At 57.0% G+C, this 23,516-nt stretch overlaps 8 protein-coding genes across 8 annotated transcripts; 5 read left to right on the top strand and 3 right to left on the bottom strand.

The window, feature by feature from the left end:
- Positions 1 to 248: 248 nt before the first annotated feature.
- BDW47DRAFT_131977 (MFS transporter/fungal specific transcription factor domain-containing protein) lies at positions 249 to 4,894 on the bottom strand (the record flags this gene model as incomplete). The annotated part of the gene is made up of 11 exons (XM_024817444.1): positions 249 to 2,143; positions 2,201 to 2,608; positions 2,691 to 2,928; positions 3,156 to 3,309; positions 3,357 to 3,451; positions 3,593 to 3,748; positions 3,794 to 4,250; positions 4,307 to 4,391; positions 4,437 to 4,602; positions 4,731 to 4,771; positions 4,819 to 4,894. 11 exons carry the CDS (start codon positions 4,892 to 4,894, stop codon positions 249 to 251), a joined length of 3,771 nt encoding a protein of 1,256 aa, XP_024671512.1.
- Positions 4,895 to 5,309: 415 nt separating this feature from the next.
- On the top strand, positions 5,310 to 6,592 carry encD (Fe(2+)/2-oxoglutarate-dependent oxygenase encD). The gene is made up of 3 exons (XM_024812834.1): positions 5,310 to 5,616; positions 5,664 to 6,142; positions 6,193 to 6,592. The coding sequence occupies exons 1-3, from the start codon at positions 5,394 to 5,396 to the stop codon at positions 6,538 to 6,540; spliced, it is 1,050 nt and encodes a 349-aa protein (XP_024671511.1). The 5' UTR covers positions 5,310 to 5,393; the 3' UTR covers positions 6,541 to 6,592.
- A 34-nt stretch (positions 6,593 to 6,626) lies between these two features.
- On the top strand, positions 6,627 to 9,399 carry BDW47DRAFT_131975 (HET domain-containing protein). The gene is made up of 2 exons (XM_024817443.1): positions 6,627 to 7,428; positions 7,490 to 9,399. Exons 1-2 carry the CDS (start codon positions 7,029 to 7,031, stop codon positions 9,094 to 9,096), a joined length of 2,007 nt encoding a protein of 668 aa, XP_024671510.1. The 5' UTR covers positions 6,627 to 7,028; the 3' UTR covers positions 9,097 to 9,399.
- Positions 9,400 to 9,709: 310 nt separating this feature from the next.
- Positions 9,710 to 11,749, bottom strand: BDW47DRAFT_131971 (endonuclease/exonuclease/phosphatase family protein; the record flags this gene model as incomplete). Its single annotated transcript, XM_024817442.1, has 4 exons — positions 11,032 to 11,749; positions 10,597 to 10,965; positions 10,102 to 10,547; positions 9,710 to 10,039 (listed from the first exon to the last, which is right to left on the bottom strand). The coding sequence occupies exons 1-4, from the start codon at positions 11,699 to 11,701 to the stop codon at positions 9,710 to 9,712; spliced, it is 1,815 nt and encodes a 604-aa protein (XP_024671509.1). The 5' UTR covers positions 11,702 to 11,749.
- Positions 11,750 to 13,988: 2,239 nt separating this feature from the next.
- BDW47DRAFT_131969 (putative amino acid transporter) lies at positions 13,989 to 15,851 on the top strand (the record flags this gene model as incomplete). The annotated part of the gene is made up of 3 exons (XM_024817441.1): positions 13,989 to 14,583; positions 14,633 to 15,096; positions 15,160 to 15,851. 3 exons carry the CDS (start codon positions 13,989 to 13,991, stop codon positions 15,718 to 15,720), a joined length of 1,620 nt encoding a protein of 539 aa, XP_024671508.1. The 3' UTR covers positions 15,721 to 15,851.
- Positions 15,852 to 15,981: 130 nt separating this feature from the next.
- On the top strand, positions 15,982 to 17,416 carry BDW47DRAFT_126198 (acyl-CoA dehydrogenase family protein; the record flags this gene model as incomplete). The annotated part of the gene is made up of 2 exons (XM_024816516.1): positions 15,982 to 17,145; positions 17,255 to 17,416. The coding sequence occupies 2 exons, from the start codon at positions 15,982 to 15,984 to the stop codon at positions 17,414 to 17,416; spliced, it is 1,326 nt and encodes a 441-aa protein (XP_024671507.1).
- A 1,321-nt stretch (positions 17,417 to 18,737) lies between these two features.
- On the top strand, positions 18,738 to 21,586 carry GbpA (the record flags this gene model as incomplete). The annotated part of the gene is made up of 3 exons (XM_024816515.1): positions 18,738 to 20,031; positions 20,081 to 20,770; positions 20,820 to 21,586. 3 exons carry the CDS (start codon positions 18,738 to 18,740, stop codon positions 21,584 to 21,586), a joined length of 2,751 nt encoding a protein of 916 aa, XP_024671506.1.
- Positions 21,587 to 21,881: 295 nt separating this feature from the next.
- On the bottom strand, positions 21,882 to 23,500 carry BDW47DRAFT_126196 (FAD/NAD(P)-binding domain-containing protein; the record flags this gene model as incomplete). The annotated part of the gene is made up of 6 exons (XM_024816514.1): positions 21,882 to 21,944; positions 21,993 to 22,320; positions 22,368 to 22,514; positions 22,560 to 22,698; positions 22,745 to 23,390; positions 23,441 to 23,500. The coding sequence occupies 6 exons, from the start codon at positions 23,498 to 23,500 to the stop codon at positions 21,882 to 21,884; spliced, it is 1,383 nt and encodes a 460-aa protein (XP_024671505.1).
- Between the last annotated feature and the right edge of the window lie 16 nt (positions 23,501 to 23,516).

Genomic DNA, 23,516 nt, shown 5'->3' with positions numbered 1-23,516 from the left:
TGAGGTCTTACTCTAGTGTCGTCACTATTACAATCTGTTTATTGTTGTAATTTGATTTCTTTTTTTCAAATTTACATTGAGTAATAGCCAGATGCAAATGTGGGGTATTGCCTCTAGTCGTCGGCATACTGGCTTTGTTCCGGTAGTTGTGGTATATACTAGCGATTTACCCTACTTGATACTGTCGAGATCAGAAATCACTCAATGATAGTCATTAAAATAACAGCAGATATAGGGCCGTAGATAAACTAAGTAGACAAATTCACCAACACCTTCATTGCATCATGGACTACTGCCCACCGCACCGTCGCCAACTGCTGCGCCATCGCCACCACCAACGGCGTTGGATCGTACTTGCCGCCCAGGCCACCCAGCTCCGCCAACGTAGAACACGTCGTCATAGCCACGATAAGTGACGACAAATCCGTCGTGAGACGGCCCTGCGGCGGGCACCGGTCTAGCCCACGGTGAAATGCCCAGCACGCCAGCGTCGCCAGATACAGACACCACGGGAAGTGGAACGCGTCCGTCTGGTCCCAGTCGTGGAGACTCAGAACGGCTTCCTGCAAGAGCGTTGCAGCGTGCCGCGTGGCCACAATCGCTGGATCGCTCTGCAGCCACCGAGGCAGATTGCGGCGCGATCGCTCGCGGTCGTCGGCCGTGACGGCGCGCCCGAGGATCTGTGATGCCCCCGCGGCGATCTGCAGGTCAAGGATTTCGACGTTCAACGCCAAATGAGCCGCGCGAAAGAGCGCGTATGCGGAGGTTTTCAGCCCGGTGAAGCGGCGCGGATCCGCAGGCTGGCCGAGTTTCATAGCGAGGCAGTCGGCGTCGAAATCCACTTTCCACAAGTCGTAGGACCGGCCCATGCGCAGCGTCCACGCCCCAACCCGCTCGGGGGTCTCGGACTGAAGCGTCGTCTGGTCACGTCTTTTTAGATCGGCGGAAACGGACATCAGCCCATGCAGTACCACGATGCGTGCTAGGGCGTTGAGATCCCGCGGTCGCGAGATGGTCCCGGGGGTGATGTAGCCTTTGAGCACAGAGAGGAAGAGATGGTCGGCCTCTCGCGAAGCATGCCGTGCCCATTCCTCGGCACTGGATGCCTCCCAGGCGTTGGCCCCACACGGTAGTGAAGATCGGATTTCAAAGGCCGACATGCAGAGGGATTGGGAGAAGAGCACGGCGTGCTGCGTATCCCACATAAAACAATGCATCGCCAGCCGCTTCCGCTGCTCGGCATCCATGGCACGTCGCCATTGTCCGTCCAGGCTGTCTAGTGGCGGTGCTGTCGCCGAGTTGGCGCGAATGCCACAGCAGTCGCTCCGTCGGATCAATTTGATGAGCACGCAGTGGAAAAGCTGTGCTCGTTCGCGCTGTTTGGGGCCCGCCCGCATCTTTCCAAAGCAGTCGACTAGCAGCATCGACTGCAGGACCCAGAGCGGTGGCTGCGGGGAGAAGTCGGCGTGGCAAAAGAGGTGATTGCGGAGGTTGTCGTGGATCCCCACCGCTAATTGATGTGCCTCGCGCGTGCCATACGTCGCTCCCATAGATAGTATAGCCGCCAGTATGATGGGATCCGCATGGGCAGCCATGAATGTCGGCTGATGGATGAGAGGATACGTAGTGTTAAAGCGGGTAAAGAACAGATCACTGTAGCTCTGCAACGCCGTGAGCGACAGGAGCGGCGAGTCAACTGCCGTGATATGGCCCGTCGCTCCCAGTGGTGGTGACTGTGCAATCAACTTCAACACTCCCTGCCGTGTGTCTTCGCTCAGTCGAGGAAGATATAGTGAGGTGTTGTTGTCAAACGTTGATGGTCCCGACATCCAGTCCAGCTCGACCAAGTCAGGGAGGTCGCCGCTATCTTGCAGAGAAAGCTTTCCCTGTGATGCCCCCCGATCGATGAAAGACGCCGCCTCGAGAAGCATGGACGACGAATCCCGGTCGTTGCGATCATAGTCGGACACCCGTCCAGCCACTGGCAGCATCGGACTGCGACCAGTGTCGAACCCGTCCCCGAAGGCCATCATGTCCGATCCGAGCGGCAGGTCAAGGTGGTGAAACGCGTCGTCGAGCGACGTCACGTCAAATAGCCAATTGTAGTTATGGGTCGCCGCGAAGGGCATGTTGAAATCCGTCGCTGCATTCTATGTCAGCCATCATATACTCCGTAGAGACATCCGCAGTCCCAACGCACCTGTATCCACGCTGAAGAAATCGCTCGTCCCGTCCAACCCAACACTCCACGCGCCGTCGGCTGCATCAAATTGCCCCGGGATGGGCTCCACAAACGGCTCGAATGCGCCCCCCGGCATCATGGGAGCCAAGAGAGGGTCGTGATCGTCGAAACACAGCGACGGTGGGTCGCTGGCGGACCCTGGAGGCGATACAGGGGCTCCATGCGGTGTCTGTCCGTCCAGATCGAGGGTGATCTGGGCCAGATCTGGCCCGCTCGTCACCGACACGGACGACGCCGTCGTGGATTCCGAGCAATGTGGTTGGGACTGTCGCTTGCGTGGTCGAGTAATGATGGTTCCATCTCCAGCCCGACGAGTCCTCTTGCGTGTTTCAAGCACTCCCATCCCAGGACCCCCGGCTTCTTCGTCTCGTTTTGCGTGACGCATCATATGTCTGGCTGCTCCCTCCGTCAGCATCCTCACCGTCTGGACCGGTCGTATAACACCTACAAAGCAGGTCGGGTCGATTGAAATGGACAAAGCAACGTTCGCATGTATATCCATCGCGCGACTTCTCATGGTTCAAACTATGTCGACGCAAATGCTCCGCCCGTGTGAAGCTCTTGCGGCAGTTGGTCCACTGGCAAACGTGATTCTTCATCTCGAGGAGTGGGAGAGTGGGATGCAAACGTCCCCTCACGTCGGAGCGACCGGTTGGACAAAATAAATATGCGGCCCTTTGTCCGACCTTGCTGATAAGACAGGGATGTTCTTGGGTTGCGTATGGTTGGCCAAGGCATTCCATGCGGGGGAGCGGCCTAAATTAGGGCTTCTCCACCCGTATCTGACTGACTCCTGTTGGGGTAAGATACTTGATCCTGTCCTATCAAGTGTCATGCTATCGCATCCTGGTTGAACTGATCGCCGCTCTATCTACAGAAAGTATCGCCATTCGGGACTCTTCTCCCCATCTACCAGATATCGCGTGTCGACCTCCTCGCCGCACAATCTCACCCCCTGTTCTCGATCGCGTCGGCGGTTCTCCCCGCGCATCCACAGCCCCAGTCCGAATGTAAATACAATGCATACTCCGTTACAGCAGCAGGTAGCCACCAAGGTCGGAATGTACCTGTGGGGTTAGCTTTCGTGCGGGTAGGGGCGGAGGAGTTCTCATACTGGGGCGCATATTCCGTGCGAAACGTCGCGGCACTCATAATGCCCGCCAAGTTGCCCAATCCAACGAAGAAGCCCGTATTCGCCGCCCGCGAGTTCTCGTGTACGTTGTTGTTGTTATGCCACGCGTGCACCAGACACGACGGGATATAGGCCCCGGCTGCCATGAGAAAACAGGCGAAGTACGCCACCCCTTTGTTGGTGAGAACGTCAATTGTGGATAAGACAACCATGCCCACCAGGGAGAGCGTTAAGGAAAGGATAATGTGGAAGGTTCTCTCGCGAAAGTAGTCGGAAGACTTGGCCACTGCAAGCAGCACCACTGCGCCAACCATGTTCGGAGCCACCGTCCACAGGTTCGTTTTGACGGCCGAGTAGCCCAATCGCTGGACGATCTATCCGGGTTAGCAATCGCCTCCTTTTCTGACAGACGGCCCTACCAATGGAAAGAAGTTCATGGCGGTGGCGTACGCCACAGGATAGGTGAACGTGATCAGACACCAGACCGGGAATTTCCAATCATTCCAGGTCTGGAAACACTCCTTTATGTTCAACCCTGTGTCCACTTCGGATGAAGTATCGCGCAGCAGCCGTGCCGTGGCCGCTGCTCGCTCGCGCTCCGTGAGGAACCATGCAGTGGATGGACCGTCTGGGAGCCACCAGAAGCCGACCACTCCGCAGACGAGTGTCATGGCCCCCTCAATGATAAACAACCACTGCCACCCTTTCACAGCAGGCTCGTTTATTTGGAAGACACCAAAGGAGATCAACCCGCTGAAAGCGGAGGCCAGGACAGCAAACGACTGCATAATTGCCAGTCGAAAGCCCATCTCCCCACGAGTATAGAACAAGGTGAAGTAGAAGGTGGCGCCAGCGAAGAAGCCTGCTTCGAAAACTCTATCTATATCAATGGACGAACCAGGGGGGGCTAATAAAGATTAAAGAATACTCACCCTAAAATGATCCGGATGGCCAGCATACCACCAAAGCTCTTCGCCGCGCATTGGCACAGGGCCAAGATTCCCCAAACAACCGTCACTATCCTGTCAGTAGATGCAACCATAGAAGACAGTCAAAACGCACTGAAAGACAACATGATGCGCCCGGAGTATCGCTTGAGCAACAGGTTCCAGGGCAGATCGCAGAGCCCAAACGGGATGTAGAAGAGCAAGACAATCAGTGAGTAGTCATTGCCTTGGAAGTGAAGGTCCTGCTCCAGTCCGTCGGTTTTGGCATTCGCCAAGTTGCTCTATTCCGATCAGTACCTGTATACATCTCCCATAAATCTACTCAACGATTTGCTTACCCGGTCCATACAGTCGAAAAAATACATCTAAGCAATTAGCTAAGAGCTCCACCAGGCGATGACATCCTTACCAAACAAAGTAATGGCAGCAGAACGAAGTCCACCTTGCGAACTATGGCGGGTAAGTATGGGTCGATTAGGGCAACGGTGAACCCCTACCGTATGACGTCTCTGCTTCGTGGTCCACCTCCCTGGGCATCGTCCCTGTCTTGGTTTCGGGCTCTGTAGATGACATCGCGGATGCTCGTAGTTTCCTGGTGTTTTGTGTTGGAATCGGCGAAATTGATACAGAAAAGAAGTCAAATTCCCACCGTCTCACCCTGCAAGGGGGTAATAGCTCTATGTATCGGACACCTCATCTTCCATCCACCCTCTAGCATTCTGTCAATTTCTCATATCCGCTCGCATCGTTCATTGCAGACCATGCTGATCTGGAGAATAAACCCCGAATGTGATAACAATTACGGGGACATTCTATTGGCTGCTCCGCATCGTGGTTATCAGGCCTATCCTGGTCGACTCTGTCGATCCATCTCACCCATAACCTCCCCCCACTCTTGGGCGTTTCATCCCGTCCTCCAACTCGTAAGCTTGTCACCCTCCTTCGGTATTCCGTCCGATCATTATCAATTCGGGATGAAAGAGAGAAACAATCATGACGCTTATATTGCTAGAGTGTATCAGAAAGGCTCTATGGCAGAGTTGGATAGGGTACATTGATTAAATCCACCGGGATGGCGCCGACAGCACCCCCTGTCCTCGATTTCTCCCCATTCTATGGCAGCGACAACGAGGCCAAAGTCCACCTGGTTGAGCAGATCCGCCAATGCTGTCTCTATAACGGTTTCTTCCAGGTGACGGGCCACCGCGTGCCCCGCGAGCTTCAGCTACGCGTAATGAACTGCGCCAAGCGCTTCTTCGATCTTCCACTCAAGGAGAAGACAAAGATTGACAAAGGTTGGTCACTTTTTCAGGGCCAAATTGGCAGACACTAACCGCGGCAGATCGCACCTCGTTCAACCGCGGCTACGAACTTCTCGAATCCCAAATCCTCGAGCCCGGCACCCGTCCCGACAAGAAAGAGGGCCTCTACATCGGCGAGGAGATTCCTGAGGATCATCCGTACTTCGTGAACCAGAAGCTCAACAGTGGGCCCAATCAGTGGCCGGAGACGGTCCCCGACCCAGAGGAATTCCGGCGCACCTCGATGGAATACTACCATGCAGTTTGTGAGCTAGCCAAGGATGTGCTCGCCATGCTGGCGCTGACCCTGAAGGTCGAGCCGACGTTTTTCGACCCCATGACAGACGGTGCGGTCGCGACCATGCGATACTTGCATTATCCGGCGCAGCCGAAGGATGACGACGACAAGTTGACTCGTGGGATCGGCGCCCACACTGATTTTGGAACTATCACCTTGCTGCTGCAGGATGAGGTGGACGGCTTGCAGGTGCTGGATGTGCCAACGGGGGATTGGCTAGATGTACGTGCGCCCGTCTTGTCTTGCCTACCATGCCTAATGAAAGCTTCCAGGTCAAACCTGTCCCCGGTGCCTACGTCGTGAACCTGGGCAACCTGTTCATGCGCATGGCTAACGACAAGTACAAGTCGAACATCCATCGCGTCATCAACAAGTCGGGCCGTGAGCGATACTCGATTCCCTTGTTCTTCAGTGGTAATCCAGACTATGTCTGTCAGTGTCTGCCGAATATTCGAGGCGAAGGCGAAGAGCCTAAGTATGCCCCCATCACGGTGGAAGATATGGTGACAGCCTCGTACAAGGAGAGCTATGGACGGGCGGATAAGTACAAGGAGGGTCTGGAGGCGAAGGCAAACCATACCGAGGTGGAGACAATGGCCACGGCGGCTGTTGGGGCTTAATGATTTCTCTCATCTCTAACTGTCCGATCATATGGATGCAATGCAATGCGATACTCTCGTTTGTGATCCAACGGTAATTTTCGCGCTGTTTGCGGATAACAGCAACATGGCATCTTCATCCTAAATTTGACAATCATGTACAGCGCCCTGTGTAGAATTGTGGAATCGTCGATAGGTGACCATGATCCGACCCAGAGAGGCTCGGGTACATAATCGCCATTTCATCAGCAGGGACTCTCGTCCTGACAGGAAGCGTCGTGGGAAAAGTTGGCATGTTTGTTGTTCAAAACGGTCTAGTGCTTATGCTTAGGGTAAAGTGGTGAATTATATGAGCTTAACCGAGGATGTGATGATGCGAATGTGTTGTTGAGGGCGCTTGACCCCGCATTGAACGCCTATCCAGCCGTTCAATCCGGCCATATCGTGTCCAACCCGATAAGATCCAGGTATCGTCAGTCCTCCCAACCATCATAGACATAGAAGGTAGCATGGCGGTGGTCCAAGACAGATACAAGACATGCGAGGCGTGCCTGAAGATCCCTCCCATTTCGGAGATCGCCCCGGGGCATGGTGGGGTGAACATATTCTGGGACTCGTACCAGCAGCTGGAGGATTCGGCGGCGAAAGGTTGCCCCTCCTGTGAATTCTTCTACCGACACTGCATCGCGCCAAACACCAAGCGCGCAACGAGCAAGTACATGAGTCCGTCAAAATCGCGCGGACCTTATGGCCTTGGCTGGAATGGACACCCTCCATGGGAGCGAACGCCGATGGGCGATCGTCCTCGGATTGACCTGCTCTATGACATCGATCTACCGCCCGAGGCCTATGAAGATAAGATTTACACCATCGGGTCAGAAGCGACGTTCGAGGTCTTCGCGGATCCGGGTAGGTCGGGTCATACGGGAGACAGTTCTCGAGGAAACAAGCTGACCAGCGCACCATCCAGAGGAGCCGATTTCCAAATACATTCTGGCCCGGGACGTCATGCCGGACCCGCGCGCGGATGGGGCCTTCGAACTGGTTAAGGGATGGGTGGACTCATGCTGCCAGTCGCATTCCGCGTGCAAACGCGGCGAGGATCCGGTACTGCCGAGATTCATCATAGAGATCAGCGCAGCCCCAGGGGCAACCGAATTCCAGCCCTCGTTACGCTTGGTGGAAAATGACGGCTCCCAACGGTCTCCCTACATTACCCTGAGCTTTATCTGGGGGGTCCGAGTGCAACCAGTGCAGTTGATGCGGGAGAACAGGAAGCAATTCCTCAAATCAATTCCCTACGACCGGCTACCGAACACGGTCAAGGATGCCGTCTTTGTCGCACACAGGCTGAACGTCAAGTACCTCTGGGTCGATACGCTGTGCATTGTGCAAGACGACGACGAGGTCAAGAGAGAACAGATTGCGCAAATGTGCGATATCTACGGCCGCTCGTACCTCACTGTCCAAGCGGCCAACGTCAATTCCGTCCACGAGTCGTTCCTCCGGCCGCGAGCGCTCCCCAAACACCCGTCTCTTAAGCTCCGCTTCAACGAAGCCAGCCACATCTATCTGCGGCCTGGGGGCTACGAGCAGACAGAGACAGCCTTCAGTCCCGTGGACCGAAGAGGGTGGATCTTTGAGGAGGGCGTTCTGCCCCCTCGGCTCCTGATGTATCGCGCAGAAAAAATGGTGCTGGCCTGTCGCACGGCATACCAGGCCGAAGATGGGTATCGGGCCTCCAAACGGCCTGGTCCATATCCGAGCTTTCTTGACCCGGCTCCCTGGTGGCGGAATAGCCGGGTCAAGGGTCCACAGCGGCGGCCTGACAAGCGCTGGGACATCCTCAACTGCTGGTACAGTGCCCTGGATTTCTCCTACACCGGGCGTGCATTGACGGTGGCGAGCGACAAGCTGCCAGCGATCCATGGCGTTGCTGTACGCCTCGGAGACCAGATCGGCAGGCGGTACATGGCGGGCCTCTGGGAGTCCGACCTACCATGGGGGCTGCTGTGGGAGTCGCGGGGGCATTGGACCGGACCCGAGTGGCTCCGCGAGCAACAGCGAGCGTCCCGACCAGCGAAGTATCGGGCGCCGTCGTGGTCTTGGGCGGCAATCGACGGGGCCACGTACCACCTCTTCTCCGACCGGGTGTACAGCCGGCCTGTGGCCACCGTGGATACCAGTGCCATCCGCATCGACACCCTGGGAGATATCTCCGACGGGGTGATGAAGATCCACGGGCCACTTTTCCACGCCGATCTCGTCCCTCCCGATCCGGCCACGACCAATGCCAAGCGGCTTTCATCCGCTCTGTCCACGCTTGCCTGGTCCAATGCTAATCACGGATCCGGGCCGCCGCCCGGAACCATCCTGGGGAGGGCCAATCTAGATATTCCGGGAAGCCACGCGGCGGAGGTCTGGTGTCTCCACATCGTATCGACCCGGGGACTGATCCTGGAGTGTGTGGATCAGGAAAAGAGAACATTCCGGCGGGTAGGGATATTTACCATTCGGGACGACCAGCTAGATGCCATTCCAGGGGACAATCTCATGGCTGACGTGACCCTCATCTAAACGTCGCGTTATCATCTCAAGATCTTGTTTCGTGCCAGTGAGACGAGGGTGATCCAGCCAGGATGATGGACGACTGTGGCCATGGTCAGGTGATGCTCCGGCCCGTGGACCGATTCCTCAGGCAGCCACTTCAGCAATCACAGTCTCTTGTACCGTGACCTTCGTTTCTGTTTATTGTCAGAGTTTTGGCTTCCTTTATTTTGGTTGATTTCATTCTCCAATTTTCCTCTTAGCGATCCTCAGATAAAGAAAAGATTGTAGCTTAATATAGAGAAATCATATCAAAATGATGCTGAATTGCGGATCTTGTGGGAATATATATCTCCCTATGTTGGTCGCTAAATCGGACCTCTAACACCTGTGACCAGTGATGTATCAATTTGATTGAGCACTTACAACAGTAATTAGTATGACAGCCTTTTTCCGAACTAAGAAAACAAAACCAAAGTAGAGCAGAGTACGGAGTAAAGGACAGAGAAGGAGAGAGATTGTTTGTTTGGTTTACGGAGCTCGAGTCTTCCTCTCCTCTGCCTCTATTCCGGATTTCTCTATACGTGAACACGACATTTCTGGTACTTTCATTGACCGAAGATAACCTATAGTTGCAACCGTTTCAAGCGCACACATTCAACAATGCCACGGTCGGGTCGTGATCCGACCCTTGGTCATCGTATGACACCCAGGTGTTGACGTGGATGTGCTCCGCGCGCGCCTCTTTGGCCACGGCCTCGCTGACGTACATGTGATCCAGCTGCTGGCAGTTCGAATCATACAGATACGTGTATCGCTCTGCCTCGTCGATGCCCGCCGCCTCTTCCAACTCCTGCAGACCCGACTCTGACGCGAAGACCGTCAGAGGTTGCGCGAACCCGAACTCGTTGAAGTCGCCCGACGTGATGATCCGGGCTTGGTCGTCCTCGGCGAGGATGGATTTGACAAATTTCTACAATGGATGGATTAGTTCCGAGATGAGATAACCGTGGAATGGGTTGCAGGCGAACATACCGCAACGACCTTGGCCTGGGCTTCGCGCTGCTCGACGCCCCCGTTCACGGGCGGCCGCGCATCCCCCTCCATCGGGGACCCGCCGCCTTTGCTGCTGAAGTGGATGTTGATGGTGAAGAAGGGATTCTTTCCGTCGACCGTCTCCCACGCCGCTGCGAGGGGCTTCCGGCTGTCGTCCCACGCCGAGTCGGTGGGGTCGATCAGTCCGGGGTTGAACTTGAGGGCCGGTCCCGCCTGCACTTCATTGGCATCGCTGCTGGAGCCGGGGTTGGCGTCGCGCAGTCGGATGACCGTCGGATCGTAGAGGTAGGCAACACGGATGTTGCCGCCCGGCTGCCCTCCGTCCTTTCCATCCTCTGGGCTGATGTCAACAAACTCGTACTCGACGCCACCTTGTTCTTTGATCTCGGACACCAGTTTGGTCAACGTCTTTTTGGACGACACCTCTGCATCCTCGTCAGCATCATTCGTGATATTAGTTGGGGACTCGCCTACCTCCGTCGTTGGTCGGTCCGCTTCCGTCCTGGACTTCCTGAACAAACAGCAGTCGCGGACTCTTCAGCTCTTTGGCGATATGGCCGGCGATTTTGGGCAGGGTGGTCGAGTTGGGCGCGAGGTTGTTGATGTTGTAGCTGCCCACCGTCAAGGCCTTGCAGCCACCATCGGCTTCGAGAGTTGTCGGTTCGGCCGCGGTCGAGTTCGACTCGGACACCTTCAGGGCAGTCTGAGGGAGGAGCGTGTAGTAGCCGTAGGATTGGGTGATGACGCCGGTGATATCCCCGATCGTGTCCCCCAGCTTGGTGTCCGTGGGGTTCTTGGTTTCGTCCAGGGGGGCACCGATAAGAATGGCCTCGGGGTTGGAGTCTGGTCCATTAGCATCCCTCTATTCCTCTACTTCTTTCTTTCGCTCTCCCTTCGGAGGTGAGCTACCTTTTGGCCGCATGGTCAGTCCACCTCGCGCATTGCGTCCCGTCGCCTTCCAATCCCCAACGGCCCAGGTATCGCCGTACTGGTTCGGCTTGGAAATGGCATGCACCCCAGTCAGCGTGACCAGCTCGCCACTGAGACTCTCCCAGAAATCCATGCCGTATTTGTCGGGCTGCAACTCGGGATTCTCCTTGTGGATTTGACTGGAATTGTTCGGGAGACCGAGGATATCGCCGCCATCGAGCGAGGAGAATTGCTCGGTCGGTGGCTGTCGACCCTTGGCGCCGATGACGACGGGCTCTACGTCTTTGATCCCGGCGGTGACCTTGAGGCCAGTGGGACCCGTGATCTGGGTCACGGAGACATACCCGGTCTTGTAGTATTCGATCACTTTGCCACTGAGGGTGACCTTGTCGCCTTCGCTGACCTCGTGGGCTCCGCCGGGGCTGTAGACGTAGATAGAGTCGGACGTGCTGTCGTCCTCGCCGGGGGTGGTGGCCCGCAGGTAAAATCCTTTGGGCCCCTTGGCTGTGACTAGGCCCTCGACGTCGGTGACATTCTTGTACAGGAATGACGACTGGTATTTGTTGCCGTTAATCTCCCTGATGGACTCTGCCAGCACCTGAGACAGCAGCAGGCCGGCGGCTGCGCAAACGGTGCTGATGGCACGCATGACGAATAGCTTCAGAAGCACAATTGGTATCGTACGCTGGAATTTGCCATGGGTGACTCCCGGCCTTCTATAACAGTCGACCGTCGGGCCATTTCTGTCGATCACCGCGACGCACTGGGGTGAATTGATCGCGTGTGACGATGATTGGATGTGGAGATGCACGGGTAATTAAAGTGCCCCAGATAAGGACCAGGGACAGTGTCTTGATTTGCCCACGAGGTCTCCACCCCCGTCTCCCGACCGTCGGAGACCTGATGCCAATGTCACCTTGGCCCTGTCGATCTCAACACTGGATGTTTTGAATCGCGCGTCTATGACATGAGGAGAGGGGGACCAGGAGATGATTTGAGAACGATCCTGCAATACTCCTGGTTCGGGCCGTGTGTTCTATCCTCTACCACAGTGGTAGTCACTTTACAAAGACTTGACTTGGGCCAACCCCAGATCGGGCACGCGTCGGGTACATCTTTAAACTGAAACATGTCCGAAGTGCGGGCCGATCGTCAAACACTTAACCGTCGCGTGGTGATGGCGGCATCGATGCAACCCTACGAAGTATATCCCCGTTCTACCATCAACCAATCTACATGAAGGCACTGGAAACTACGTTGACAGGCAGGAGGTGCAGGGCACCGTATAAGGAGCAAACCATTGACGGCTTGCCTGTGCTAAACCGACATAATGGCCAACCGAATACATACTTTGTTTCTCGAGAAATCCGGGCAGTCAAAACCATACAGCCGTCATCCAGCCCTTCATCCGGCATATTCCTGCTTTCCCTAGCACCGGGAACCGACCCATTATTGATCCAGCTGTAGCCCGATCCGAAGGGGCCAAACTGCTCTTGCACTCTTGCTATACGTATCTTCAATGAGCCCAAGACTTCACAGTCTGAATGGAGCGCATCCGTCACTAGCCAGATGGTACTGAAATAAGCAACAAAGAGGCCCCTTTAGTGTAGATGCAATCCTGGTAGGGGTTTCCACGATGTACTGTGCTTCAACCGGAGATGCCATGACGGTTGAAATGAAATTCGCGAGTGAGTCCTCCCAAATCCTGGCACGACTATCACCTTGGCACAGCCTAACACCTTCGTCTATAGGATAACTCGGGACGACAGCTTGACATGTGTACAAGACTGATAGCGATATACCCTCTGACGCTTCTAAACCGCAGACTCGTCATCGCGGGCAATATAGAATGTCTTTCCGGTTATCCCTACATCATCGAGTTCTTAGTAGTGTGTTTCGAGTCGATCATGCACCCTATGGCGCTATTTCATCAGTGGCATAAATATGACGAGTGCACAAAGCACGTGTCTGGTGACGCAGCAGTAAAGTCATGTGACCAACATGCTACCACGTGATATCACGTTACTGATCCAGGGGGATAAGCAGCCTGAATCCTGCGGCAGCAACATCAACCAATCGATCGCTAGCAATCGAATCCCCACCTGACAGCTATTAAGGTGGGTACCTACCTGGAATAGATCACGCCAAAGACAGGGCGAGTGGACCAATGATCGCTGGTGGATAACAGTCGCCTCACTAAAATTTCCCATCGGGAAACGGAGACGAGACCCCAGAAACAGCGTGGTGAAGTCGAGATGGAGGCAAGGACGAGAGTGCCAATATGGGTTCACATGGTGAAATGTCCAACTTCCTGCACATGTTCCTTGCACGCTATGCTGCGATGCCTGTCAGTCGCGTGTTTCGACCGGGCGTGGCTCTAATCTGGCAGCAAGGAGTTTCGGTGTAGATCCTCATCTCCCATATCATGAGCGATAGACACCGTATCACCACCGATATAGATGAAGTTGGACTGCACTACGATACTCTGGCGAGAAGAGGGGGGGCATACTACGAGACTGTAGTAATGTCAACGCACATGGACGAGGAACGAGGGGAGTAGAGGATATACCCATGCGATCGTCCCGCAGCCGCCTTTCTGATACGCTGATATATACGGAGGACAAGGCATGGAATCGCTGTCCCGATGGTGTACGGATTACGGCGCAGCACTGTAAGCGTTTTTTTCTTGGGACCGTGCGAGATTTCTCCGTCGTTCCAGCCCATAATATGTGTTATCTCGGGCTATACAATCGACCCCACCGGATTTCACGGAGCTTATCTGCGAGACAAGACGGCTAGCTGTGATGCGCCAATGATGGCACCGGCTGCTATCCGACTCGAAGGCCGTATCTGGCCAGAGTATATAAAGACTTGTTTACGGAGCGATGAGCCTGTCTGACCCGAGTCAGACACTACCACCAAAGAGACCCCTCACGATGGCAACGTATCTCGTCACAGACGACTCGAGCGCCGACATGGGCAAGAATGCGCCCGCGACAGGCTGGACGGCAGTGGAGGGCGATTATGGAGCCGAATCCGACCTCCACCGCAAGCTGTCCACGCGCCACCTGACGATGATCGCGCTGGGTTCGTCGATCGGCATGGGGCTCTGGCTGGGCAGTGGCACGTCCCTGGCCAACGGAGGCCCCGCGGCCATCTTCATCGGATATGTCCTCAGCGGCTCGATGGTCTGGTCGGTGGCGCATTCCATCGGTGAAATGGCCGTTCTCTACCCGCTGCCGTCGGCCTTCGTGCAGTGGTCGTCCATCTTCGTCAGCCCGGCGGTCGGCTTTACGATCGGGTGGGCCTACTGGTTCAACTACTGGATCACCATCGCGAACGAGCTGCAGGGAGTGGTGACTGTGTTGAGTTTCTGGACGGACAAGGTGCCGACAGCGGCGTGGATTAGTATCTTCTGGGTGGTGATCATCCTGATCAACGTCTGGGCGGTCAGCTTTTTCGGCGAGGTCGAGGTGGTGTCGTCTCTGATCAAATTCTCTTGGATCTTCGTGGTCATTATCTCGTTGATCGGTACGTCTCCATCCACTCTATTCAGCCACAGTGTATCTAACGCGCACAGTGGTGTCGGCGGGCGGCGCCCCCCAAGGCGATCCCATCGGATTCCGGTACTGGAATGCCGAACCCTTCACCCACGGCTTCAAAGGCTTCCTATCGGTATTGCCCACGTGCATCTTCGCCATGTCCGGCTCGGAATACTGCGCATTGGTGGCGACGGAGACGAAAAACCCGCGCAAGGCAGTCCCCCGCGCGGTTGGGTCGATCTGGCTGCGCCTGTCCCTGTTCTACATTGTCGGATCGTTGATGATCACCATCACGGTTGACCCCCACGACGCGAACCTGTTTGGTGGATCGGGGGTGAACGGGTCTCCGTTTGTGATCGCGTATCGCAACGCCGGCCTGCAGCCGCTGGCCCATATCATGAACGCGATCATCTTCATCTCGGTCATCTCATCAGCGAGTATCCAGGCGTACGGTGGGTCGCGCACTCTCATGGGACTGGCGCACTTGAAGATGGCTCCAAAGGTAATCTTTTTTCCCAATCCTGGTTCCCATTCCCTGGCCATAGTCATGGTACTGACTTGTTAGGTTTTCGCCAAAGCCGACTCCGTGGGCCGCCCATTTGCCGGACTGGCCATCACACTGCTGGTGGGCGGCGGCCTGTCGTATCTGAACGTCAGTCAGAAAGGGTCTGATGTCTTCACCTGGTTTTCGAACCTGGTGTCACTGCTGACCTTGTTCGGATGGGGGTCAATCTGCCTGTCACATTTGCGCATGCGGTACGCCTGGAAGCTGCAGGGCCGAGCCCCCTCCGACCTGCCGTGGAAGTCGTGGACATACCCATTTGCGGCTGTCTGGGGGCTGTTCTGGTGCGTCCTGCTGATCATCATCGAGTTTTATCTCAGTGTGTGGCCGTTGGGTGGTGATCCGACCGCCGAGGGGTTCTTCGCCAACTACGTCAGCGTGGTGGCCGTGCTGGTCATCTTCGTCGGTGCGCAGATTTACTATCGCGGGCCCTTGTGGATTGATGCTGCCACCATCGATCTGGACCGGCATCGGCGATTCTATGTCGCTCAGGGTGAGGAAGAGGGAGAGAAGTCTGGGGTGGCCAAGTATGTGTCGAAGGTGGTGGGTGTGGTGACCAACTAGGTAATAGACATAGTGACTGTAGGTTAGTATCACCAGTGAATCCATGATTCACCGATCACAATCATAGACAAATATGAAACTATCACGGTGACAAGTGATCGACATGCCGAGTAACAGACCGAGGCCCGGCGGGGTATCAATGCGGAGGTCGATCTTTGTTTACAGCTTCATCTCCACTACATCTCCACCTCCACTTCTTATCCCCCTCTCGGCCACTTGACCTCTCATTTACACCATCGCTTCATCTCCATCCATCGTATCATGAATTTCGATCTCCCTCCCGACCTAGTGGCGCACCTCGGGTCCTTGGATGCCTTCATCAACGAGAAGATCCTCCCTCTCCAACACGCCGACGACAACAACCGCTTCTTCGACCATCGTCGCGAGTTCGCCCGCACCGATTTGTCCAACGGGGGACTGCCGACCGCGGAATGGGAACAGCTCCTCTCCCAGGCGCGTCAGCTCGCTGACGAAGCGGGTTTCTTCCGCTTCGCCCTCCCCACGGGCTACGGCGGCCAGGGTCATCCCGAAAGCAATGTCTGGATGACGGCCACGCGCTTCCACATGGCGTCGCATCCGGTTTACGGGGGCGGCATCGGCCTCGCCAACGACCTGCAAAACGAGCACAGCGTGGTGGGTAACTTCCCGGACGTGCTGATGCTCCACCATTTCGGATCCGCCGAGCAGCGTCGCACCCTCATCCCGCAGCGCCTGCGCGGCGAATTTCGTGCCACCTTCGGCCTCACCGAGCCGGACCACGGCAGCGATGCCACTTTCCTGTCGACCGCGGCGACCCCGACTCCCGATGGCGGCTTCGAGATCAACGGGCGCAAGAAGTGGCAGACCGGCGCGCACCACTGCACTCATCTGATCGTCTTCGCGCGCACATCGGGAGAACCGGGGTCCGCCCGCGGCATAACGGCCTTTCTTATCCCTCGCGACACCCCGGGAGTGCGGACCGTCAGTTTCGAGTGGACCTTCAACATGCCCACGGATCATGCGACCATCGCACTCGAGGGCGTGCGGGTGCCCGCGTCGGCGGTGATCGGGCAACTGGGACATGGACTCGCGATCGCGCAGACCTTTGTCCACGAGAACCGCATCCGCCAGGCGGCCAGCTCGTGTGGGGCGGCCAAATACTGCCTGGAGCGCAGCATCGAGCGGGCGCAGGGTCGCCAGATCTGGGGCGAGGGTCGCCGGCTAGCGGACCACCAGGCTATCCAGTTTCCCGTCGTCGAGCTGATGACGCAGGTGGAGATGCTGCGGCTGCTCATTCTCCAGACGAGTTGGCAGATGGACCGCGTGGTGGCGTCTGGGGTGCGGTGGCCGTGGGTGCAGATTGAGCGGACGCTGAGCGACAGGGTGGCCATGTGTAATTACTGGGCGAACCGACTGTGCTGCCAGGCGGCCGATCGAGCGATTCAGGTATTTTTTCTTATTTTCCTTCATCTCCCTGTTCTGCTTCATTGATTCATCTTCTGTTTACTTCCTCCTTGTTTGTGACTTCTCACGCTGACTCGCATGCTGACGACAGATCCACGGCGGCGACGGATACTCGCGACACTACCCTTTCGAGCACATCTATCGCCACTTCCGCCGGTACCGCATTACCGAGGGCGCAGAGGAGATTCAGATGCGCAAAGTGGGTGCCTATTTGTTTGGATTTGGGGGGAAGGCCCGTTCGACTAAAATGTAGGCACGGTCGGACCATGTGTGCCTGGACGCTACGCAGTATGCTCTCGTTGGACTCGATCGCAGTGAATCGGACCGAATGGACTGGAATAGAATCAGGCGTTAGATTGTTCAATGGAATCATGGGTCTTCATCAGCCCATCAGGGCCTCTGTGTATTGTAGCTGTATGTCGTCAGGCTCCGTTGGGAGACTCGATCGGACATCTTGCCACCATTCCACGTGGACGCTGTGAGAGACCAGGTTATCCCCTTCTCCTTTCTCCCGGCATCTGCATCACTCTGTAGGCATCTCCATGGATTTCCGGAACTCGAGGCGTGGTCGCCCTATCCGGGTCTGCATGCCTATCCTGGGGATCTCCCCACCACCAATCAGGCACGAACGGTCCCTCATTTGCTCTTTTTATTTTATTTTTTTTTATGTTAGCTCATTGTTATCCTGCTATCGACCCTAACTCAGAATTATCTCACCAGTCAGGCAGTGGACGGCGTTGACAGGCCGAACGTGGCGCGTTGGGCGATCATCCGTCGGCGAATCACGACGTGGCAAGTGGCATCGATGCTTTCTGTCTGGTCAACTGGACAGTGACTCATTTTCCGACAGCTCTGCATCCTCGACATCCCAGGAGGAATGATGTCAGGGCACGAAAATAGCAGAGACAACAGATGGGGTGGTCGATGCTCTCTGCCCCTCTCTGTCTTCCCTGTTTCAGGGCTCGAGTCAGGCACTTGACAGCGTTTCAGATTCAGATCTGCCAACCAACCCACCAGCCTGACGATGCGGAGACCCTCCTGCCAGGGCGGAGCTCACATGGGAGAGCAATCAGGGACAGAGACTGGGAGATGCGATCTCTGACTAAGAAGCCTGGGATCCACCGAAAGAGCGGTGTATGGCCTCATTTTTGGTCCCGATTGTACCTGTCGTGCCTTGATAGGTCCTTGGCCCTCTTCGGTCGATCCAACGGTGGAGCGTTCGACTCCCAACTCTCTTGTCGGCTCTTCTGGTAATGCAGCTGGCTTGGTCTAGGTTTCCCTCGGTTCTCGCGACTGAACTGGCAGTGCCATGGCCCATCGTCGTTCAGCACGTCGGCGATTTCTGCGGCCGCTGCCAGGCTGGCTGGTGTATAAGAGAGCAGCTCACCAGGATGGGAAGGAATATGGAATGAAATCCTCTATCTTCAACAGACATTGTAAATCTACTTGATCCCATCTGGAACTCTTTGACAGATTCCATCTACCATCCCCACGTCCCCCGCCCCCATCGCGATATCCACCTTATGATCTCCACCCTCCGCTCGTTCCTGGCTCAGCTCTGTCCGTGTCGGAGAATGGAGTGCTCTGCCTCTCGCCAGTCTTCCTCCTCCCGATTCCCTTTCTTCTTCTCCAGTCTGTGGTCGTCGCCGTCACCGTCACCGTCACCGTCGACACCACCGGCCCGGACACAGCAGACCGCGTCTACCCAGACGACGACTAAGAGCCCGTTGCTGCCCGCCGTCAATGCCCGTCGTGCGCCTGAGCGCGAGGCTGAGGACCGCGAGATGGTCGGCCAGCGGGCTACCGGGGAGATGTCCGCCCTCGTCGGCCTAGAGAACGTCAAGCGCCAGCTCCAGGGCGTGCAGAGCTGGGTCCAGATCTGCCGCCGCCATGGTCGGGATCCCCGCAACGAGGGGTATAGCATCGCCCTGCAGGGCAATCCTGGCACGGGGAAGACGACCATCGCGGGGATTTACGCCCGCATGCTGTTCTCCATCGACATATCCGACACCGAGACTATCCGCCAGACGTCTGGCAACGAGCTGATCGCGCTGGGCGTGAGAGGCACGCAGCAGCTGCTGCAGAGCGTTGTCGACGTCGCCCCGGCCGCCCGCACGGCCGGCGCCCTCATCATCGACCACCCCCGCGGTTTGTCGAAGCGTCTGAAGACGCACCGACAGATCGTCGACGCAATCGCCGACGCCATGGAGCGACCCACCGGGCGCATTGTGGTCATTTTTACCGGCGATTCCGACGACCTGGACACCTTCTTCAAGGAGCACGCCCGCATCCACCGCCGCATCTGCAGCACCATCACCTTCGACGACTTCGACCGCCCGGACCTACAAGCCTTGCTCAGTCGCCGCATCAGCGAGGAGTATCACGACCGCATGCAGCTCGAGGGTGGCGTCGACGGGCCTTATTTGCAAGCCGCCGCCCGCCGGCTGGCCCGCGGACGCGGCCGCAAGGGCTTCACCAACGTCTACGCTGTTCGGGAGCTCGTCAAGACCATCGCCCATCGGCAGGTCCAGTGCCTGATGGAGCAGCGTGACAACGGGGTGGACGAGGTCGACTACTTCTTCTTCTCCCGTGAGGATCTCCTGGGCCCCAGCCCGGGTGACGTCAAGGAGCGCAGCGAGTCGTGGGCCCAGCTGCACGCCCTCGTCGGCCAAGACGCTGTCAAGACGTCCATTCGCGAGGTCGTTGACACCGCCGACGAGAATTACTGGCGCGAGACACGCAACCAGCGCCGTCTTCCGATGCGACTGCACCGCATCTTCGCGGGGCCTGTCGGCACGGGCAAGAAGACCGCCGCGACGCTGTATGCGCACATCTTGTATGAGATGGGGCTTCTAAGCAGCGATGAAGGTGACTATTACTCTTTCCCCTGTCGACGCCAATTATGCTAACCATCCAGTCAACATCCATCACCTGTCATCGCTCCCCCGACCGGCCCCCCACGCCGGGCTCGCCCCCGAAGGACAGGCGCTGATCCTCGACATCTCCGGAGACGGCACCCCCGACAGTGCGGTCATCGACATCCTCGCCGCCGAAATGTCCTCAAGCTACGAAAATCGCTGCATCATCCTGCTGGGCGACTCGGCCGCCATTGCCGCCTTGCCGGACTCCATCAAGCAGGCGACCCGTTTCGAGCAGCACCTCATCCCTTTCCAGAGCTTCACCCAGGAAGAGCTCGAGCAGCTGCTCCAGAACAAGCTGCAAGACCAGGGCGTCGACACTACGCCGGATGCCTTCCAGGCCGCCATCGACATCCTCATCAGCGCCCGCATGCGAAGGGACTTCGACAATGCCCGTGCCGTCGACCGCCTACTGCTCGTTGCCCACCACCACTACGAGGCGCGCCGCGCCCAGGCGCCCCCCGCCGGCGCCACGCTTGACCGCGTGCTCGAGGCGGAGGACTTCGACGCCGGTTCCATCGGCGGCGGGGCGGCCCTGTCCTTCCGCGAGGAGCTGCGCCACACCATCGTCCCGGACGAGATCACCTCCGTGCTGAAGCGGTACCATCGCGAGATGAAGACCGCCTGGCTGCAGGGGCAAGACCCGGGGAAACGGGTCCCGTGCACGTTGGTCTTCAAGGGAGGAAGTGGTAAGTAAACGCCCCGTTCCTATACAATACCCATTCTAACACCACTTAGGCAGCGGCAAGAAGACCGTCGCGAGTCAGCTCGGCACTCTCTACTACAAGATGGGCGTCTTAGACAGCGACGAGCTAATCGACTGCTCCGTCGCCGACCTCATCTCGTCGCAAGCCGGCCACTCCTCACTGCGAACGCGGTCCCAGCTAGAAGCCAGCCGCGGCAAGGTGCTCTTCGTCGACGACGCCCACCGCTTGACCGAGAACGATTCCGCCCTCCAGGCCATGGATGAGTTGATCTATCTTCTTCCCCGCTACGCAGGCCACACGGTGGTTATCCTGGCGGGTCCGCCATCTGAGATGGACCACCTGCTCGCCAACCGGCCGCGCCTGTCTGGGCTCTTCCAGGAGGAGATCATCTTCCGCTGCCCGACGCCGCGCGAGTGTCTGCGTCTGCTCGACCGCTACCTGGATGAACACATCCCCACGCCGCGGCCGTATCTCATCGACACGCAGGTCCAGAGCCACCGCGAGTTTACGCGTGCCGTCCAGGTCCTTTCCATGTTCCCCTGCTGGAGCAACGCACGGGACATCAAACTCCTGGCTAGGTGGATGGTCTCGGCCGCCGTACGTGACATTCCGCTCGACGGCACCCCGTTGCCGCCCGTGCAGCTGTCCGAGGACCAGGCCATGACCTGCATGATCAAGCTGTTCAACCTCAAGCGTGACCGGCTGCGATACAACCAGGACCCCAAGGCCCGGATGTTGCCTCGGATCTTGTCCCAGCCGCGCTGCACCGAGCGCACCGGCGTTCGATTCCCGGTCTGAGTGCCGTGACTGTATGACTATCGACTGGGGTATTGCATAGTAGATGTTGCATAGTGGATAGATTGCATGGTAGCTCCAGGTGTACATTCGTTGTCTTTCCTTTGTTCTCTTTCTTTTGTTCTCTTTCTTTTGTTTCCACCGGTGCTGGTCGCCGGGTTGATTGCATGAAAAGACTGATATATTATGGCTACGACGTGATAATGATGAATGAAATTCCGCATATTCTTTTTCAAATTTTTTACATCTTTATTATCCATCCTCCATATGATATGTAGATACAACGAATACTAACTCCCTATAGTCGAGAGAACACCCCGTCTGTCGCGCCTCCCACTCTCATCCCCCAGTTACGATCGACCTGCGTCCATTAGCTCTGCACGACCATCTCTGCCCAGATGGAACCTACATCCGCAATATGGTCATATCCCAACAGCTTCGGAGCCAGCCCAGGATCTCGCCAGGCTAGGGCCTCCCCTTCCGGTGTCGGAACCATCTGCATCTTGGCGTCGCGCTGACGCTGCTCCTCTCCATCGTGGAGATGATAGAAATACTGCTGCAGGTTCCCCCTTTCAACAACCATCTTCGTGCGTGCCTTGCGGCATTTCTGGAATACGTCGAGCGCGTGACACTTTTGGGCGATGAAGGAGGCGGACGATTTGGAGATGGACGGGTCGTTGGGCAGTCGCGAGAGACATTCGCCGAGGACGGCGGCGTCTTCGAAGGCCATTCCGGCTCTGGTCATGTATTAGTCGCTGCTGGGTTCGTTGTGAAGAGCGCTTACCCTGACGCGAGATACGGCAGCGTCGCGTGTACGGCGTCGCCTACCATCACCCACGAGCCGGAGGGATGTGTCCAGTCGTAGTCGCCGAACCGGATACACAGTCGCCATTTGTGCACCGATTGGCACAGTTTCAGCAGTTTCTCAATTCTACCCTATTAGACCCGCGTTCGACACTGTGCAGGGAGAGCCTACCGTGGATCCCACCCCTCGAACAGTGCACACATCTCCTGCACATTGCCCTCGACCGTCGAGGCGAGCGACTCCTCGGGGATGTCGTCTGGCACCAAGAGCACCATGTTGAACAACTCTCCGTTGCGAAGCACGTAGTTAACTGTCTGATCAGCATTCCCGCCGTCCGTAATATCAAGAAGACATACCTGCATGGGCATCCGGCCCCAGCCAGTAATTTACCTGCGGGCTCGTCACCAGCGGCTCCAGCTCTGGGTCCTTGCGCATCTCCTCCGTCGACAGCAGCAGCCGGTACGCCAGGTCGCCGGTCTTGACTGGCGGATCACTTCTTCCGAGAAGTGACTCGGTCAGTTTGCCAAACACGCCGTCAGCCCCAATCACCAAGTCCCCGGGCCACCTTCGCCCGTCTTCCGCGACCGCCGCCGAACTCGCCCCATCGGGGCTCACGATGATGTCGATGATCTTCGCATTGCAAATAATCTCCACGCCCAGCTCTACCGCGCGGTCAACCAAACATCGGTGTAGATCGGCGCGGTGGAAGTCGCGGTACCAGCACCCCGGGTATCCCCGTTCGGACTCGGCGAAGTCTAGCGACGAGATCATATTGCCCTTCCAGCCGACGAAGTTGCACACGGTAGGAGCGGTCATGTGTGGGGTAAGAGCTTTCTCCAGACCCCAGTGTTGTAGCACTCGCGAGCTATTTGGGAGGATCTGGATGCCAGCGCCAATTTCTTTGATCTCTGGAGCGACTTCGAGGACTTGCACAGCGTGGCCGGCCAATGCGCAGCTGATGGCTGTTCCCAGGCCTGCGAGGCCCGCTCCAATAATGACGACCTACTGCTGTTAGTCGGTCCTCCGCGGGGATGGAAAGGAGGTTATCATACCTGGAGCCGGCAGGCCTCGTCGCGGACCTCCTGTTGTTTGATGTGGATGCGTGGTGCCATGGTGGGGAAGATCGCA

The sequence above is a fragment of the Aspergillus candidus genome (genome assembly GCF_002847045.1).
Source record: "Aspergillus candidus strain CBS 102.13 unplaced genomic scaffold BDW47scaffold_26, whole genome shotgun sequence".
Classification (NCBI taxonomy): Eukaryota; Fungi; Ascomycota; class Eurotiomycetes; order Eurotiales; family Aspergillaceae; genus Aspergillus; species Aspergillus candidus.
The sequence above is the reverse complement of the archived record's forward strand: the minus strand, read 5'-3'. Positions and strand labels throughout refer to the sequence as shown.